The 17,214-nt window shown below is 48.5% G+C and overlaps 1 protein-coding gene across 4 annotated transcripts in view; it reads right to left on the reverse strand.

The window, feature by feature from the left end:
- Nucleotides 1–17,214, reverse strand: part of HMCN1 (hemicentin 1) — a 451,947-nt gene that overhangs the window by 348,118 nt on the left and 86,615 nt on the right. For all 4 annotated transcript variants that reach the window (XR_013624351.1, XM_078783554.1, XM_078783553.1 and 1 more), the window contains exons 19-21: nucleotides 13,610–13,722; nucleotides 9,005–9,161; nucleotides 6,197–6,353 (exon numbers count right to left, since the gene is read on the reverse strand). Coding sequence is in view for 3 of the 4 variants with exons in the window: in XM_078783554.1 (XP_078639680.1) it covers nucleotides 6,197–6,353; nucleotides 9,005–9,161; nucleotides 13,610–13,722 (427 nt within the window). In the remaining variant the exon portion in view is untranslated. The remainder of the gene's footprint in view (nucleotides 1–6,196; nucleotides 6,354–9,004; nucleotides 9,162–13,609; nucleotides 13,723–17,214) is intronic.

Below are 17,214 nucleotides of genomic sequence, written 5' to 3' on the forward strand. Positions count from 1 at the left end.
TTGTCGACCCAGCCGCCGTCGCGGAGGCTGGCCCGGAGCGCGGCCTTCATGGCGCGATGGAAGCGCTCGCACAGGCCGTTGGCCTGGGGGTGGTAGGCCGTGGTGCGGTGCAGCTGGACGCCGAGCCCCCGCGCTACCGCCCCCCAGAGCTCCGAGGTGAACTGGGGGCCGCGGTCGGACGAGATGTCCGAGGGGGCGCCGAACCGGGCAACCCAAGTGGCGATGAACGCATGCGTGACGTCCGCCGCCGTCGTTGCTGCCAAAGGCATGGCCTCCAGCCACCGGGTGGTGCGGTCCACCATGGTGAGGACGTGGGTGAAACCCCGCGAGGGGGGCAGAGGTCCCACCAAGTCCACGTGACCGTGGTCGAACCGACGTTCGGGCACAGTAAACAGGGCCAACGGGGCCTGGGTGTGGCGGTGGACTTTCGCACGCTGGCACGCGAGGCACGTCCTGGCCCAATCGCGGACGGCCTTCCGGAGGCCATGCCAGACGAACTAGTCGGCGATCAGCTTTTGGGCGGCCTTCGTGCCCGGGTGGGCCAGGCCGTGGATGGCGTCAAAAACCCGGCACTGCCAGCCAGCGGGCACGATGGGGCGAGGCCGGCCGAGGCAGACGTCACACAAGAGGGCCGTGCCCGCGCCGTCGAACGGCACCTCGGTGATGCGGAGGCCTGTGACGGCGGTCCGAAAAGCCTGGATGGCGGGGTCGGCGGACTGGTCCGCCGCAATCCGGGCATAGTCGATCCCGAAGTGGACCGTGTGGACGACGGACCGGGAAAGGCAATCCGCCACTGGGTTGTCCTTCCCCGCGACGTGCCGGATGTCCGTCGTATACTCGGACACGGCCGAGAGGTGACGCTGCTGACGGGCCGACCACGGCTCGGCGACCTTGGTCATCGTGAAAACCAGGGGCTTGTGGTCGACGAAGGCCGCGAACGGGCGGCCCTCGAGCAGATGGTGGAAGTGCCGGACCGCCAGGTGGATCCCGAGCAGCTCGCGGTCGAAGGTACTGTACCGCCGTTCGTGCGGGTGGAGCTGCCGGCTAAAAAACGCCAACGGCTGCCAAGCTCCCTTCACCCATTGCTCGTGCACCGCGCCCACCGCGTAGTCTGACGCATCGGTGGTGAGGGCGATCGGTGCATCGGGCGCCGGGTGCGTGAGCATGGTGGCATTAGCCAAGGCGAGCTACGCGCCCGCGAACGCCGCGTCCATCGGCTCGGTCCAGGCAACGTCGCCTTTGCCCGGCTTCCCCCGGAGGGCCTCGTGCAGGGGGCGCAGGAGCTGGGCGATGCGGGGCAGGAAACGGTGATAAAAGTTCACCATGCCCAGGAACTCCTGGAGCCCCTTGATCGTGCGGGGGCGCGGAAAACCCCTGACCGCCTCCACCTTGGTCGGTAAGGGGATGGCCCCGTGCCTGGTGACGCGGTGCCCCAAAAAGTCGATTTCGGTGACGCCGAACCGGCACTTGGCGGGGTTGATGATCAGGCCATGCCGGCCCAGGCGTTCGAAGAGCGTGCGGAGATGGCGGAGGTGCTCCTCACGGGACGCGCTTGCGACGAGGATGTCGTCCAGGTAGACGTACACGAAGTCCAAGTCACGAAAGATGCTGTCCATCAGCCGCTGGAGCGCCTGGGCCGCATTCTTCAACCCGAAGGGCATCCGCAAAAACTCGAAGAGGCCGAATGGTGTGATGACGGCCGTCTTCGGTATGTCCTCCGGCCTGACGTGGACCTGGTGGTATCCGCGGCTGAGGTCCACCTTGGAGAAGAGGGACATTTTCGCCAACCGGGCGGAAAAGTCCTGGATGTGAGGGACCGGGTAGCGGTCGGGGGTGGTAGCATCGTTGAGGCGGCGGTAGTCTCCGCACGGCCGCCACCCGCCGCCGGGCTTGGGCACAATGTGCAGCGGCGATGCCCATGCGCTGTTGGAGCGCCGGATGATGCCCAGTCGCTCCAGCGTGGCGAACTCCTCCTGCGCCACGGGCGAGCTTCGCCGGGTCGAGGCGGCGCGCCCGGGCGTAGACCGGTGGCCCGACGGTGGGGATGTGATGCTCCACCCCATGCTTGACGGCCACCGCCAAGAAGGTGGGCCGCGTGAGGGCCGGGAAACTGGCGAGGAGGTGGGTGAACTCGTCCGCTGCCGGAAGCGTGCAGACCAACCTCGCCGGGACCGAACTGCTCAGCAAGCTGCTTGGCGAGCCGCTCGGTGAGCCGCCCAGGGAGCTGCTCAACGAACTGCTCAGCGCGCAAGCAAGCGAGCTGAAGGTTTCGGCTTGGACAAGGCGTCTGTGCCTCACGTCCACCAACAGCCCATGCGCACAGAGGAAGTCCGCTCCGAGTAGGCCCATGGGGACACTAGCGGTAATGAACGTCCACTGAAAGCGCTGCCTCCTGAACCGTAGCGAGAGACAACGCTTCCCGAACGTGCGGATGGGTGTGCCGTTGGCGGCAAGCAAAGCGGGGCCACAGCCCCCAGTTTGCTTGTCGGACGCGGAGGCAGGGAAGACGCTCACCTGCGCTCCCGTGTCACACAGGAAGCGACGACCCGAGGAGGTGTCTGTTATGAACAGAAGGCTGCCAGTATGGCCGACGCTCATGGCAGGAAGCGAGCGCCGGCCTGGCCATTTCCCGACCTGCCAAAAGTACAAGGCGGGTGGCAGGACCTGGCCTTGTGGCCGAACCTGGTATGGTAGTGGCACCAGGTCCGGCCTGGTGGTGGTTGTCGCGCCGGTTGTGACGACGGTGGTGGGCGGGGCGTGGCGGCGGCCACGCGCGGATCCGCCAAACCTGCGCCGTGTTCGGGAGGATCCGAACGCCATGCCACGTGGCGGTCCGAACCACTCGCGCCATGCACGGCGCCGGGATCCACGACGGCCGTGCTATATGCCGGCCATGCGTCACGAAAAACTTGTCCGCCTCCCTGGCCAGGGCGCGCGGTTCCGTAATGGTCGAACCGGCCAGCGTGAGCCGTACCTGTACAGGCAGCTGGCAGAGGAAGAGAGCACGGAAAAGGAAATCCACGTGGCCGTCGCCGAGCAGGGACAGCATGTAATCCATGCGGGCGGACGGTCGTGTGTCGCCGAGGACGGGAAGGCCCAAAAGACGGTCAGCGCGGTCGGCCTCTGTGAGGCCAAACGTGTCGAGGAGAAGTCGCTTGAGCACTGCGTACTTGCCCTCATCCGGCGGGTGCCTGAGGAAGGACACGACTCGGGCAGCCGTGCCGGATCCAAGGGCAGCGACTACGTAAAGGTACCTCGTGTCGTCCGCCGTGACGCCCGGAGCTGGAATTTGGCCTCGGCCTATAGAAACCAGGTGTCGGCCTGCGCTTCCCAGAACTCCGGGAGCTTGATCGCGACAGCGTTGATGGCCATGGCGCGTTCGGGGTACAGCAACGGCTGAACCAGTGGGGGTCACCAGTGTGGTGCTGGGCACACACGTTAAACAAAGGTAGGCCACAACGCTTTGGGTTAAGTCGAGCTCTTTATTGGTTGCTCACTCATCAGCACCGCCGTGTTCCGGGCTGCGAGCCCGCGTGTATATCTGGAGGCCACGCCTCACCTGGGGCGTGGCCGACACCCACTGGTGCGCGGAATTACGTCACCGCGCCAGCGAGCCATCGTGTCCGCCACAACGTAACGTTAATATTATTGTAAATCTAATCATAACATTAATCCCTTTGTAGTGACTGCAATGTTACTGGAAGTTAAAATATATTGTTGTGGATATGAGAATGGTGTTTTTTTTGTGGTAAAATGTTGTTGTAAAAGGTTGTGGTAAAATATCACCCTCCTTCCTCCATTTGTTGTTGTATAAAGGTCAAAGGTCGTGCCCGTAGTTATTTCACAAGCACCCACGTAGCCAATAATAGATTTCCTCCTTGTTGACAGTTATTTCCTTATTCTGTGTAGTTGGGTAAGGCCTTGTCTTCCATTAATTTGACACTCATTGCACTGCATTAAATAAGGTAGATCCCTCCGACATGGCATCTTCAAAGTGCCAGGTTTGCCAGGTTTGCTGCAATTGCCAACTGCATTTGGGCGGTTTTCTTCATTCGCCATTGCTGCCCTTTGGCTGGGGCGAGCTCGAATCGCCCCAAAACCACCATTAGCCACGAGGTAAGGTCGGGGAAGAAAGGCGTGTCTCCACCTCGTCATAGAGGGGAGGAGTGAACCAGCCCTTGCCGACCAACCCAGAACGAGGGGTTGGCTTTAGAGGGCGGAGAGAGAACGTTTGGGGGAGGTTCGCAAAAGGGTCAAGTGGGGGGCTTATATAACCCGCGGGAGACGCCCCCGGGAGAGTCGAGGAGGGAGGAGATCAGATCACAGACAAGCCTAAAGAGAGTCCTGGAGTTTGTGAGAGAGGGAGAGAGAACCCGTCACGCCAGACCCCCCACCAGCAGCGTTGGCTCCACCAGGCAGCTCCGACCCGTTACCCCGCGCACACCACAGGATCGGTGGCATCGGCGGCCATCGAGGTCCAGCCCGACGTCCCGTGAGGGATCAAGCTCCAGCCAGCTCCGTGCCTTCCTCCCCTTCTCTGCCGTCCCAAACCATTCCAGTCCTTCCATTCCTGCCTGCAAATTCCCCATTCGTGTGAGTCCGTCTTTTGTTTGTTCTGTCCAGGGTATTAATTAAGACTGTAATAGGTAAGCTAGAATTTTCACTGTGTCCTTCTGGTCCGTCCCTCTTTCTGTCTTTATTTTATTATCTTGCCTTCTTCCTTGGTTTATTTGGTCCTGTAAATAGAAATAAATCATATTCGTATTTCAAACCTTTTTTTGTCTTCTTCTTCTTCACCTCCGCGTCGTCTTTGTCTTTTCCTCATTGAATATCTGTGGCACGATTTGGCCAACGTTCAGAATCGGGTCTAGTCATTGTAAAAACGGTTCGGGCTGCGGCGCCATCCGCTCGGCAAACTAACATCTTATCCGCGGTCCGTAACAATATCATCTTCTACATGACTGCACCGACCGACATTTTAATTTACAAGTATACCCGCTCACTCCAGGAGTGGCAGGAAAGGCCATTCATCTTTGGGGTATATAGATTACAGTCGATCTATGGTCGGGTCTCAAAAACATTGGGTGTGTGTCCATTTACCAAGTTTTGTGTGGAGAGAGCACCAAGTTGTTTAAGCATTCGAGCAAGCACTCCATTCAAAACCGTTAGGAACGGCTGGCTTGGCAAGTGCTAGCTAGCTGCTTGGTAAATGAGCACACCACGAGCTTCTCCCTTTCAGTTTCGTGTTAAACAGAAGGAGCGAGTTTCAAAAGTTCACTACGAAAAACACCACGTTAGCGCCAGGAAGGGTCATGTTATTAACCTAACACTTATGGGGTACAGAGAGTACAGTAGATCTTCGCTCAGTTCTGCAAGTAAAACATCTCATGCATGTCGGGATTCCTCCAAATTTCTTCATTTAGTGTTATAAAGAGCATTAGCGATTGTTTAAAAAGCTAATCATACGTGTTAGTGGTTCATAATATTCATTACTGTTCATTAATGTTCATTACTTCTGGTAGAGGCTGTTGCTCCCACGAAAACGCCATGATAAGCTATTTATATACGTTGACTCGCCGGAAAAACCCCTTGGGGAGGTGGGATATTATTGGTATTAATATTGTTTTGTAATAACATGAATATTATGCTATTAGCGTTAATTTTGTTTTTCGAAGCGGCCTTGGAAAAACGCCACGATAAGGCTAACTCAATATGGCTATACACCTCAACACGCAACCCATTGACGGCAATGGCGGGGAAAACCCGCTCGGGGGAGAAAACCCCCTTGGGGAGGAGGGCAAACGAATGTGCTACAATCTTCATTATGTAACCCTTCGTCATCCTGTCAAGTTTGGTTGAGATTGGATATGTAACGACAGAATATATTGGCATCAAAATTCATCAGACAGACACAAGTGGTGTATTTTAGTATGATAAACAGCATTACCGACTGTTTGAAAAGCTCATAATATGTGTTTGTGGTTTATAATATTTTACAAGCCTGGATCCGCCGCTGTGAGACTTTTGGTCTTGTTAATAGCGCATTAAATGTGTTTTTCCCAATCGCGCTGTTCATCTTTTACGGGTGCTTTCGGATAGGTGTACACACACACACACACACACACACACACACACACACACACACACACACACACACACACACACACACACACACACACACACACACACACAATACCTCGTTGACAGTGCAGAGATACTTCGTGCATCCTTGGTCCAAGCAATGACTGGTGGCGGGAAGCTCTCTACTTCACAAGGTAGGTTTACTACCTGCCCAACGACCACTGTTACCTCCATCTCTCTGGCTGGTCCAGGACCTTTTATTTTTGGGGGCACTGTAGAATAAACAAGGTATAAATTAATCATCGTGAAAATACACACTTTAATCATCTGTGTAAAGCACACCACATCAAATTTCAAGCTGTTTACCGTGTACAGGGTGTGTTCCCTTAGCAATCAGCAATGTTATCGCAGCTCGTTGTCGCAGCTTGTTATCGCAGCTGGTTCACTCCTGATTCAGCTCCATGTGTGATATCTTCTATTCGCACCTGTCTTTGGAATTATTTTTTTTGCATGGCGGGTCAGCGATACCTTTTCTGGCTTGCTGTGTCAGTGTTTGCATACAAATTCGATTTTGTAATTTGTTGAACTTTTCACGTACTCAGCCAATCCTACAGTTGTTACTCTGTGCACTTTGTTGAGCATCATTAGGCCACTACCTCTTACCGAGCTTCTGGGGTGCATCTAGCTCCTGGGTACATTCCTGGGATGCATTGATTTTTGGTGAACATTTTGGAGATAGTGAGGCATTTCCTTGTTTTTATATCAAGTTTGTTGATTTCTGATTGTGGCCAGTTTGTTATTCTGCAACGGTATTGGAATACTTGTACTGTCAGTTGGTTTATGGCTTTGATTTTGTTTCTTGGGAGAGGTATTGACTCCACGGGCTACTCCTCACCTGACATTCACCGACGTATGGGTCTCACCTAGTCAACCTTTGACCAGCTGAATCGTGTGTGGTGGAATAAACAACTTAATCTATCAACAAAACTCAAGAGTATACACCACCTTTATATTGCCAGTGCTCCATTATGGGTCTGAAATCTTGACGTTGCTCATAGAGGACAGGCGAAAGCTTCAGGGATTCCATATGAGGCGTCAGCATCGCATCCTTGGATTCCAATGGTTTGACTTTGTCACGAACAAGACAATATCACAAAGCACCGGTCTCGATGGCATCTGCAATACCATTTCGCATAGGTGCCACTCCCGTTTTGCATACGTTTGGAGATTGCCAGACAATACACCCACACAAATTGCCCTCAAATTAAGTGTCGACGTTCGCAGAGGAATCAACCCCAGCCCAGACTGGAAATGGCCCTGAGACCACCTCCACAAAACTGGGTACATCTGCTTGTCGTAGACCACAATACACAGGCACAACAGTTGTGGCTGTCTGCATTTGACAGGAAGGAATGGGTGACCTGACATCCCTGTGCTGGATTTGGAGAAATATGATATGATATATGATGAGAGGTATGCTTTCAAGATCAGTCTCGTTCTATGCCGGTATTCTTTGGAAATTGTTTTGCACATTTGTTTGTGACACATTTGGTGGCCTTCTTCTACTCCACGGAATTTGTACTTGGCACATTTATATACACCAAATTCAATTTGGATGTCGGCTGAGTACCATTTCACTAATTTCATCGTGAAAATACACACCTTTTCACTAATTACACACCATTTCACAAGTACCATTTCACTAATTTCAGTTGATCTGCCGATTTTCCATCGTCTGGTGAGAAGAGCTTGAAGTCATCCATATACAGTGGAAGTGTCACCTTTCCTGTTTCTTTGGGCATCCTCCTATTGCATGTTAGTGTGTCTCCATATCCTTGCTCATAAGTCATAACTGAGGTTGGCTCCCTGGAAGATCCCACGTCGTATATTCACTCCTGGTATTTCGATCTTTCCTTCCAAGTGCTGTAGCCTGGTGTTGGCTTCGCGGTTAGGGTGTCGGCTTGGGATCCTGGGTTCGAATCCCTGTCAATCGCTGAATTAACGCCAGGGGGGTTGACTCAGCCTGTCATCCCTCCAAGGTCGGCAAATTGAGTACCAGTTCACTGGTAATTCGCTGTGTGTCACAAGAGGCGACTAACAGGGTTGGCGGCAGGAAGGGCATCCAGCCATAAAACATTGCTTCAAAAAGGGGACCATAGTGCCCGAAAAGGCCAACCCCTGCTCTGCGGGGAAAAAATGGCCTCTAAAGGTGGTTCTTCCAAGTGCTGTAATATCAACGTGGTATTCCAGAGCTCCATTGCTTTCTCAATCAGTTTGATTATATGGGGGTTTATCTTGTACAAGTGCATGCATTTTATCATCCATGAATATCATGACACTATCAAAAACTTTTTTATAGTCTATCCAGGCTATGGACAATTTGATTCTTCTATTTTTAGTTTTCGAATGTGGCCTTGTTTAGTAGGAGTCTATTGCTCTGTTGCCTCTCTTACATCCCTTTGGTGTTCTACCTCGAGGCCTACTTTGTTATGTCAGGTGGTGGTACATCATTTATGTGATGATTCCCATCAGACGTTTGGATGTTGTTGGTAGACATGTTATTAGTCAATATTTGTGAGGTAATTGGGATTTTTCAGATTTTGGGATGAGGAAGGTGTTACCTTCTGTAAGCTACTCATTCATTACCTTTTCCTTTTGGATAAGTACATTGAATGCTCGAGCATAGTAATTGTGGAGAGCATCTGGTTGCTTTAGTCAGAATTTTGGAATTCCATCCCATTACACGTTTTGCAAGTTTTTAATGAGTTTTTTTCTTCACAAATCATTCATCAATTTCAGTGGTGTGTGTGTGTGTGTGTGTGTGTGTGTGTGTGTGTGTGTGTGTGTGTGTGTGTGTGTGTGTGTGTGTGTGTGTGTGTGTCCATGCATTTGGCTCAAAAATAATCCCAGAGAAGAGACGTACCATATACCAACAGATGCACTTCATGCTGAATTGTTCCGGCTGAGTTGCTCGCTGTACATATGTATGTGCCCGAATCCTCCTCCTCAGGCTTGTTTAGGAACAGGTCTCCATTTGCCATTAAATCCCATTTGATCCGATGCGATTCAGACTCTTCAATCTGCATGCCATCCAAAAGCAAGTGCTGTTAGAACAAGCATTCTGAGTATTGCGCTGCAATACGTGTCCCCTACCGGCAGTCTGTCATCCGGAAAACCGTTGGGGAAATTACCAAGGGTTATTTACCCACAGGTTCTGAATCGTTCCCAATCGCTAATTACCTCAGGACAGGCTCACCTGTGATTCGCACTCGGGACTTCGATTTATACACCTTGCAGACAGGTCAGCAGAAGCACGAGAAAATACGTTGTTGATAAAGAACCTTTCGAGTCGCTAAATATCAGTAATTTTTTATATTTTCCGGTTCACGATCAATGATCGATGTGTATATATATATGTTTCTCGGCTTGGCTCCGCCCCTCCCGAAAGCGCGCGCTGTGTCGCGCTGTTGACGTTCGCGAGATGAGGCTGAGGGTGCGGCTTGAGGTGCGGCTTGAGGAGAACTCTAGAATAAACTAGAATAAACCACCTTTAGAGGCTCTAGAATAAACCGCGCGGTGCGGCTTGAGGAGAACTCTAGAATAAACAAGAGATATCCATTTTTAAAAAATATTTTCGTTCAATTAACGATATCTGCCAAACCACGTGCCCTATCGCAAATTCCAAAAGGACATTTTAGTAGACTGACACGCTGAACAGATCTGTGAAGTTTCCCCTTTATTGGATCAAAAATGAGGGAGGAGCTCGGTTTTAAAGGTTCATGCTTAAAAACGTCATAACTCTGAAACCATGTGACGCATGACGTCATGCTCTATGACTTTTTTGTTCGTCATGGGTGCGCGATCCTGCCTGCAAAGTTTGGCCTCGATCTGTTCAGGCGTTGCAGAGAAAAAGGGGGTTTTCGTGTTTTCACGAAAAACAATATGGCGGCCGAACCACGTCACCTGTGACGTCATAATTACCATTAAAATATACTACAGACTGAGTCCCCCCTACGGTGAAAATTTGATCTCAATCGGTCCAATTAATGCAGAGAAAATCTTTTTAAAAGGAAATTAAAACTTAAAATGGCACTGAGTTAAGGATCATCAGAATTATCAGAATTCCCAAAGTTCAAAGTGCCATAACTTTGTCAAAAATGATCGAAACGTCGTGAAGTTCGAACTTGATCTGTAACTTATCATGACGAAACCATGTGCCAAGTTTGAAATCATTAGCATTAAGCGTTTAGAAAAAAAAGTCCGGAAAACTGTTCTTTGCGTGACAGACTGACGGACTGACAGACTGACAGACTGACGGACTGACAGGCGGAGGGACGGCGTGCAAACCTATAGCCCCCTCCGGTGTACACCGGTAGGGGACTAATAAGCAGGGTAAGTAAAATGAAAACTATATTGTAAAAGTCATTCTTGTTTCCTTTCCTCCATTACCCTTTTTCATGAGACTTCCACTTGAGGCTGAACAAAAGGTTTAATCTGTTGTTTTAAATGGCCAATTGCTGACCCCAGAACACCTTAAAGGGGGTCATTACTGACACCAAACATCCTAAGGAGTTAATTACCGACTCAAAACATCCTAAAGGGTTAATTAACGACCCACAAGGTCTTCAACACATCTGTTCACCACCATATCAGATAATCTCCAAAACAAAACATCATCTTTTCTACCCTCGTTGACACCTCCACCCACCCCACACCCTCCCCACCGCACCCCAATCGCTTCTTCCAAATTTCCAGTTTTCCCTCCTGAGTGTTTCCTTCTGTATCCATCTTGTCCACCACCTGCATCCTCTCCTGCCCACCATAGCTACCCACATCCATTGTTTGTCCAAGTCTCCTTCTACCTTGGCCTTCAACTCTGCTTTTGGTGTACCCCCACCCCTCCCACCTCTTTCTACTATTCCCTTTGCCCTGTTGCATCCTGGTCCATTCAGTGTACTAGTACTAGCTCTTCCACGACCCTCGACTATACTGTATATACAAAAAACATCCTATGGACCCAAAAAACTTACGGACCCAAAATATCCGAAAGGGTATAATTACTGACCCTCAATTATCCTAAACCTAAAGGGTGAACTACTGATCCAAAACATCTTAAAGGGGTTACTTCCCAACCTAAAAAAAACATCCTAAATGGTTAAACATATGAAAAGGTGAAAGTCAAATTGTGCTTTTTTACTGGTAATTCAGGTAATGCCAATATGTCTTTAGTACATGAATGGCCATTATCTTCTCCAAATTAAATTACCTCTGCCACCCAATTTGAGGGAGGTTATGTTTTCACCCCTGTCTGCCTGTTTGTCCATCTGTGGTTGTCTGTCTGTGAACAGGATATCTCAAAATGTTATGGCCAGATTCGGCCGAAATTTGGTGGACATGTTGGGTGTTTGACAATGACGAATCGATTTGTTATTGGTGAAGATTCAAATCCAGATCCAAACCAAAAATGTTCAATAGTACTATACGATATCTCGAAAAGTTAAGGATGAGTTATGACAAAACTAGGTGGATGAGTTGGGTAAATGACAAGAACAAGCTGATAAGATTTTGTTTCAGTTCCGAATCCGGATCTATGGTATATGAGTGGAATACAAAACAAACTGTTCAGCCTAACAGAGGTTTGCTCTCTTCCGAGTACCGTTCTAGTTACCTCCGCCAACGAAAGTGGATGGAGGTTATGTTTTCACCCCTGTCTGTCTGTTTGTTACTTGCAAAATCTAAGATTTTTCAAGTATATTGGTCGGTTGCGTTTGTGGTTCTGTCTGTTTGTCTGCCTTTGTCTGCCTTTGTCTGCTTGTTTGTTTGTCACCGGCCTACAGGTCACAATTCTAAACCGATCGTCACGGAACTTCACCAAGTTGTATAGGTCGTCCCAATTGAGAAGCCTATAGATTTTTTTAGGTCAAAGGTCATCAGGAGGTCGAATTTCTAAAATCGCCATTTTAAATCCGATTGACTTGAAAATTGAATAGCATTTGCATATCGACTCACTAAATTGGGAAATGAACTATTTTTGAGGCCAAAAGGTCAAAGGTCAACTCAAGGTCAAATTCTCAAAATCATAAATTTTCATCTGAAAACCCATCAATTTTCATCCCATTGACTTGACAATTGAACAGCATTTGCACATTGAGTCACTAAATAAGGAAACCAACTATTTTTGAGGTCAAAAGGTCAAAGGTCAACTCTAGGTCAAACTTCCAAAATAATAAATTTTCATATGAAAACCCATCAATTTTCATCCCATTGACTTGGAAATTGAACAGCATTTGCACATTGAGTCACTAAATAAGGAAGCCAACTATTTTTGAGGTCAAAAGGTCAGAGGGCAACTCTAGGTCAAACTTCCAAAATCATAAATTTTCATCTGAAAACCCATCCATTTTCATCCGATTGACTTGAGGTTGAAACAGCATTTGCATACTGTCACTGAATTGGGAAACCAACTGTTTTTGAGGTAAAAGGTCAACTCAAGGTCAAACTGCTAAAATCATCATTATCATCTGAAAAATCGTCACTTTTCATCCTGTTGACCCGAGCTTTGATCAACATCGTAAATTTTAATCTTGATAAAATGGACAGTTTGCTGTATCAATTGGAAACTTTTTGGGGCGGGGGCAGATTTTGCAAGTATCGTGTTCCGCATGACGTCTTCTTGTTTGTTTGTTTGTCTGTCTGTCTGTGAACAAGATATCTCAAAAAGTTGTGGACGGATTCAGACGAGATTTGGCAGAGAGGTAGTGTATGTGACAAGGACGAAATTATTAGATTTTGATAAAGATCCGGATTTGGATCCGGTTAGTAGAATTTTTAAAGTGATTCTTCACCATTGGGAGATAGGGCCAAAAACGATACAAAGCAGGATATCTCAAAAAGTTATGGATGTATTTGGACGAAACTTTGTGGAGAGGTTGTACGTGTGACGAGGACTAATTCATTCGATTTTGGTGAAGATCTGAATATGGATTCAGATATGAGAATTATTTAATTTTTAATAGATTTTTCACCATTGAGAGATCGGGCAAAAAGCGATAAATAACATGATGTTAAAAAAAATTATGGACGAGTTATGACTAAACTTGGTGGATGAGTTGGTTCCGTGACAAGAACAAGTCGATTAGATTTTGTTTCAGGTCCAGATCCAGATCCGGCCCATCATTGGGATACAAAATATAAACTGTTCAGCCTGGTGGGGGTCTGCGCTCTCCCGAGTGCCGTTCGAGATCCATATGCAATGTTCATTTGACTCCACAGAAATAAACACGAGTATAATGATTAACAAAATCAACATTCATTTCCTGTTGCGCTCATGAAGGTCACCTTTGAGTGAATTAACAACACGTTTATTTTAAATATCGAACATCCCCTAGCATACTCATTGATCGACTAGAGTCATGATTACATTTAGAGACATCACCATAAACACACAAGAAAAAATGGTGAAGGTCAGAATGGTGTCACGTGATCAGTGTTAAAGGGGGAAAGCGCACTCCTCCTCGTGCCCACACACCTTGTGCCACTCAATGGACGGTTTGGGGATTCCATGAGCCTGGCATGGTAGGGTGATGGGCACTCCCTCAAACGTGCTGAGTGTGCCAGGTAGGGAATGGATCGTAGGAGGTACTGAGAGTGGGGCGAAGGGAAAAGGGGGCAAATAGGACAAGTCGTTTTGATTAAGGTGAACAAAATGTGAGATAATAGCTTTGCAATCAACAACAAATCAACCTATTACAGGTTGACAAAGTAGGTACATGAGAAAGAAGCAATGAAACAAAATTACTTTATTACAAACACAAACTACCAACAGCAGTGTTATTACACACTACCACTGCCCTGTGATTACACACTAACTGTGATTACACACTACCCTCAGATTATACACTACCGTGTGATTACACATTACCTTGTGATTACACTGCTATGTGTTTACACACCCAAGTGATTCCACACTCATGTGATTATACTGCTTTGTGATTACACACCCATGTGATTATACTGCTGTGTGATTACACACCCAAGTGATTATACTGCTGTGTGATTACACACCCAAGTGATTATACTGCTGTGTGATTACACACCCAAGTGATTATACTGCTGTGTGATTACACACCCAAGTGATTATACTGCTGTGTGATTACACACCCAAGTGATTATACTGCTGTGTGATTACACACCCAAGTGATTATACTGCTGTGTGGTTACACACCCAAGTGATTATACTGCTGTGTGATTACACACCCAAGTGATTATACTGCTGTGTGATTACACACAAAAGTGATTATACTGCTGTGTGATTACACACCCAAGTGATTATACTGCTGTATGGTTACACACCCATGTGATTATACTAATGTGTGGTTACACACCCATGTGATTATACTGCTGTATGGTTACACACCCATGTGATTATACTGCTGTGTGATTACACACCCATGTGATTATACTGCTGTGTGATTACACACCCAAGTGATTATACTGCTGTGTGATTACACACAAAAGTGATTATACTGCTGTGTGATTACACACCCAAGTGATTATACTGCTGTATGGTTACACACCCATGTGATTATACTAATGTGTGGTTACACACCCATGTGATTATACTGCTGTATGGTTACACACCCATGTGATTATACTGATGAGTGATTACACACCCATGTGATTATACTGCTGTGTGGTTACACACCCATGTGATTATACTGCTGTGTGGTTACACACCCAAGTGATTATACTGATGAGTGATTACACACCCATGTGATTATACTGCTGTGTGATTAGCTAGACTACGGATTTTTATGTTAAGAAAATAGGCCTTTTATGTTTTGAAAAGCGGATTTTTTTTTTTTTATGTGAAAAAATCCCGAAATATTTTTTTCCCCCGTTTTATTCATTTTTTATTATTACCAAGTTTTTCAGAAATCAGTCAAAAAAAGAACAAAAAATGGTAAGCTTTTTCCTGCACAACATTAAGCACTCTGGGCTAGTAAACAGTTAAAAAATGACGTTCAGGTACCTTTATTGCAACCGCATTGTTTGATAAGTAGAGGACTAGAAGAAATTGACAAGACCCTTTTAGGAACGGTTAAAGTAGGTGTTTGAAATCATTATCTTGGTAATGTTCTCCTTGGTGAGGCGGTGTCGGCGGTCGGTGAGGACGTTTCTGTAGACGGAGAAGGACCTTTCCACGTCGACGCTGACGATGGGGCAGTACCTCTAGAGGGGGATGTCAGCAAGCTTGACTCCAGCCGGCACACCAACCTCAGATCCGTGCTGATCTCCATCCAGGATCAAAGCCACTGTCCTCAGCACACCAATGTCGGGATTGCGCTGCAGCACCGCCTTGAACTTGGTGAGCAGGATCTCCTTACGGCAGCCTCGGATCTTTTCAAGCTCCTCCTTGGCCTGATCAAGGAGCTGGAAGGCCTTGGCCAGCTCCATGCCGGCCTCCTCCAGCTGCTTAAGGATCTTCGGGATGAACGACACGTGGGCTTTTAAGAAGACCAAACTGAGCTTGATGTCCGCCTTTCCGAACAGGTCCTTGGCACTCAGGATTGCTATCGCGTCGTCATCGTTCAGCTGGTCCACAATGTCCTTGACGGCCTCGAAGTGCTCGGCGTAAAACACCGCGGCGTCGATCCACGTCCCCCACCGAGTCGGAATGGGCTCCGGGGGGAGAGAAAGATTGGGCTGCTGCTCCTTCCAAAAGACAACACGCGACGGGGCTTTGACGAACACCTTCTTCGTCATGGCAATCAGGTCGTTGACGTCCTTGAACATTTCTCGGACTGTCTCGCAGACACGGTGGAACGCGTGGGCAACGCAAGTCCCATGCAGCAAGTCCGGGAAGAGTTCCTTCAGGGCATGGCCGGCCTTGATCATATAGGCCGCGGCGTCGCTGACGAGGACCTTGAGGCACTCCGGCTTGAAATCAGGCCAAAGATAGCGCAGCGTGTCATTGACTGCACGCACGATCTCCCCGGAGTTGGTTTTCTCCAGAAACATGCACTGGACGAGGTGGGGACGAAAGTACCCCTCCTTGGACAAGCGTCCCGCGATGATGTTGGCCACATATCGACCTGCCGAATCGGTCGTCACGTCAATGGACAGCCAGATGGGCTGCTGTCCGAGGTCGGCACGGATCCCCGCCAAGGCCTCGTCGTAGCACTTGTCGAGGTAGTGCTTTCGAATCCAGCTTTCATCAGGGATCTGGAGAGTGATGTGCTTCTCCAGGAACGACCGGAGGGCAGGGTTTTCCAATTTCGACCATGGGATGCCAGCGGCCAGCATGGCCTGGCACAGCTCCTGAGCCACGACGTCGCACTTGTGCCTCTTTCCGCCACCAAAGTCCTCCATGGTGGCTTGCGTGACCGTCCTCTTCTTCTTCAAATCCAAGTTGCTCTTGTGGCGGTCTCCTCGGACATGTTGGGCCAACTCAGACTTCTGCTTCGCCCGGAAAGTCTTTTCACAAGCTCGACAGAAAGCCGTGTCACTCGACACGTACTTGAAGGTGGCCCCACCGCCGCCAGCGTTGAATTCCTTCAGCCACTTGTCACGAAGAGCAGCACTCATCTTGATAGGAGACTTGTTCACACTTTGTGTACACTCTCTCACTGAAGTACACCGCCTCACTGCTGTACACGCTGGGGACGCAGCGCACGCAAGTGGACGCAACGTTTTGTTTTTGAGATCGATCGCAGTTAAAAATTTCGATCGCAGTTTAAAATTTCGATCGCAGTTTAAAATTTCGAAAAATTCCCTAATTTTTTTTAGCGTTGCCAGACATTTTCGACCAAAAAGGGCATTTTATTTTATTTTTCCCGAAAAAGTGCGAAATTCTTTTTTTCTCTGAAAATAGCAAAATAATTTTTTTGCGCGCAAAAAAGCCGTTTTATGTGAAAAAATATTTTTTATTTTTTCACACAAAAATCCGATGTGCGGTGATTACACACCCAAGTGATTATACTGCTGTGTGGTTACACACCCATGTGATTATACTGCTGTGTGATTACACACCCAAGTGATTATACTGCTGCGTGGTTACACACCCATGTGATTATACTGATGAGTGATTACACACCCAAGTGATTATACTGCTGCGTGGTTACACACCCATGT

This window comes from Myxine glutinosa, chromosome 8 (assembly GCF_964187855.1).
Source record: "Myxine glutinosa chromosome 8, kmMyxGlut1.1, whole genome shotgun sequence".
Classification (NCBI taxonomy): Eukaryota; Metazoa; Chordata; class Myxini; order Myxiniformes; family Myxinidae; genus Myxine; species Myxine glutinosa.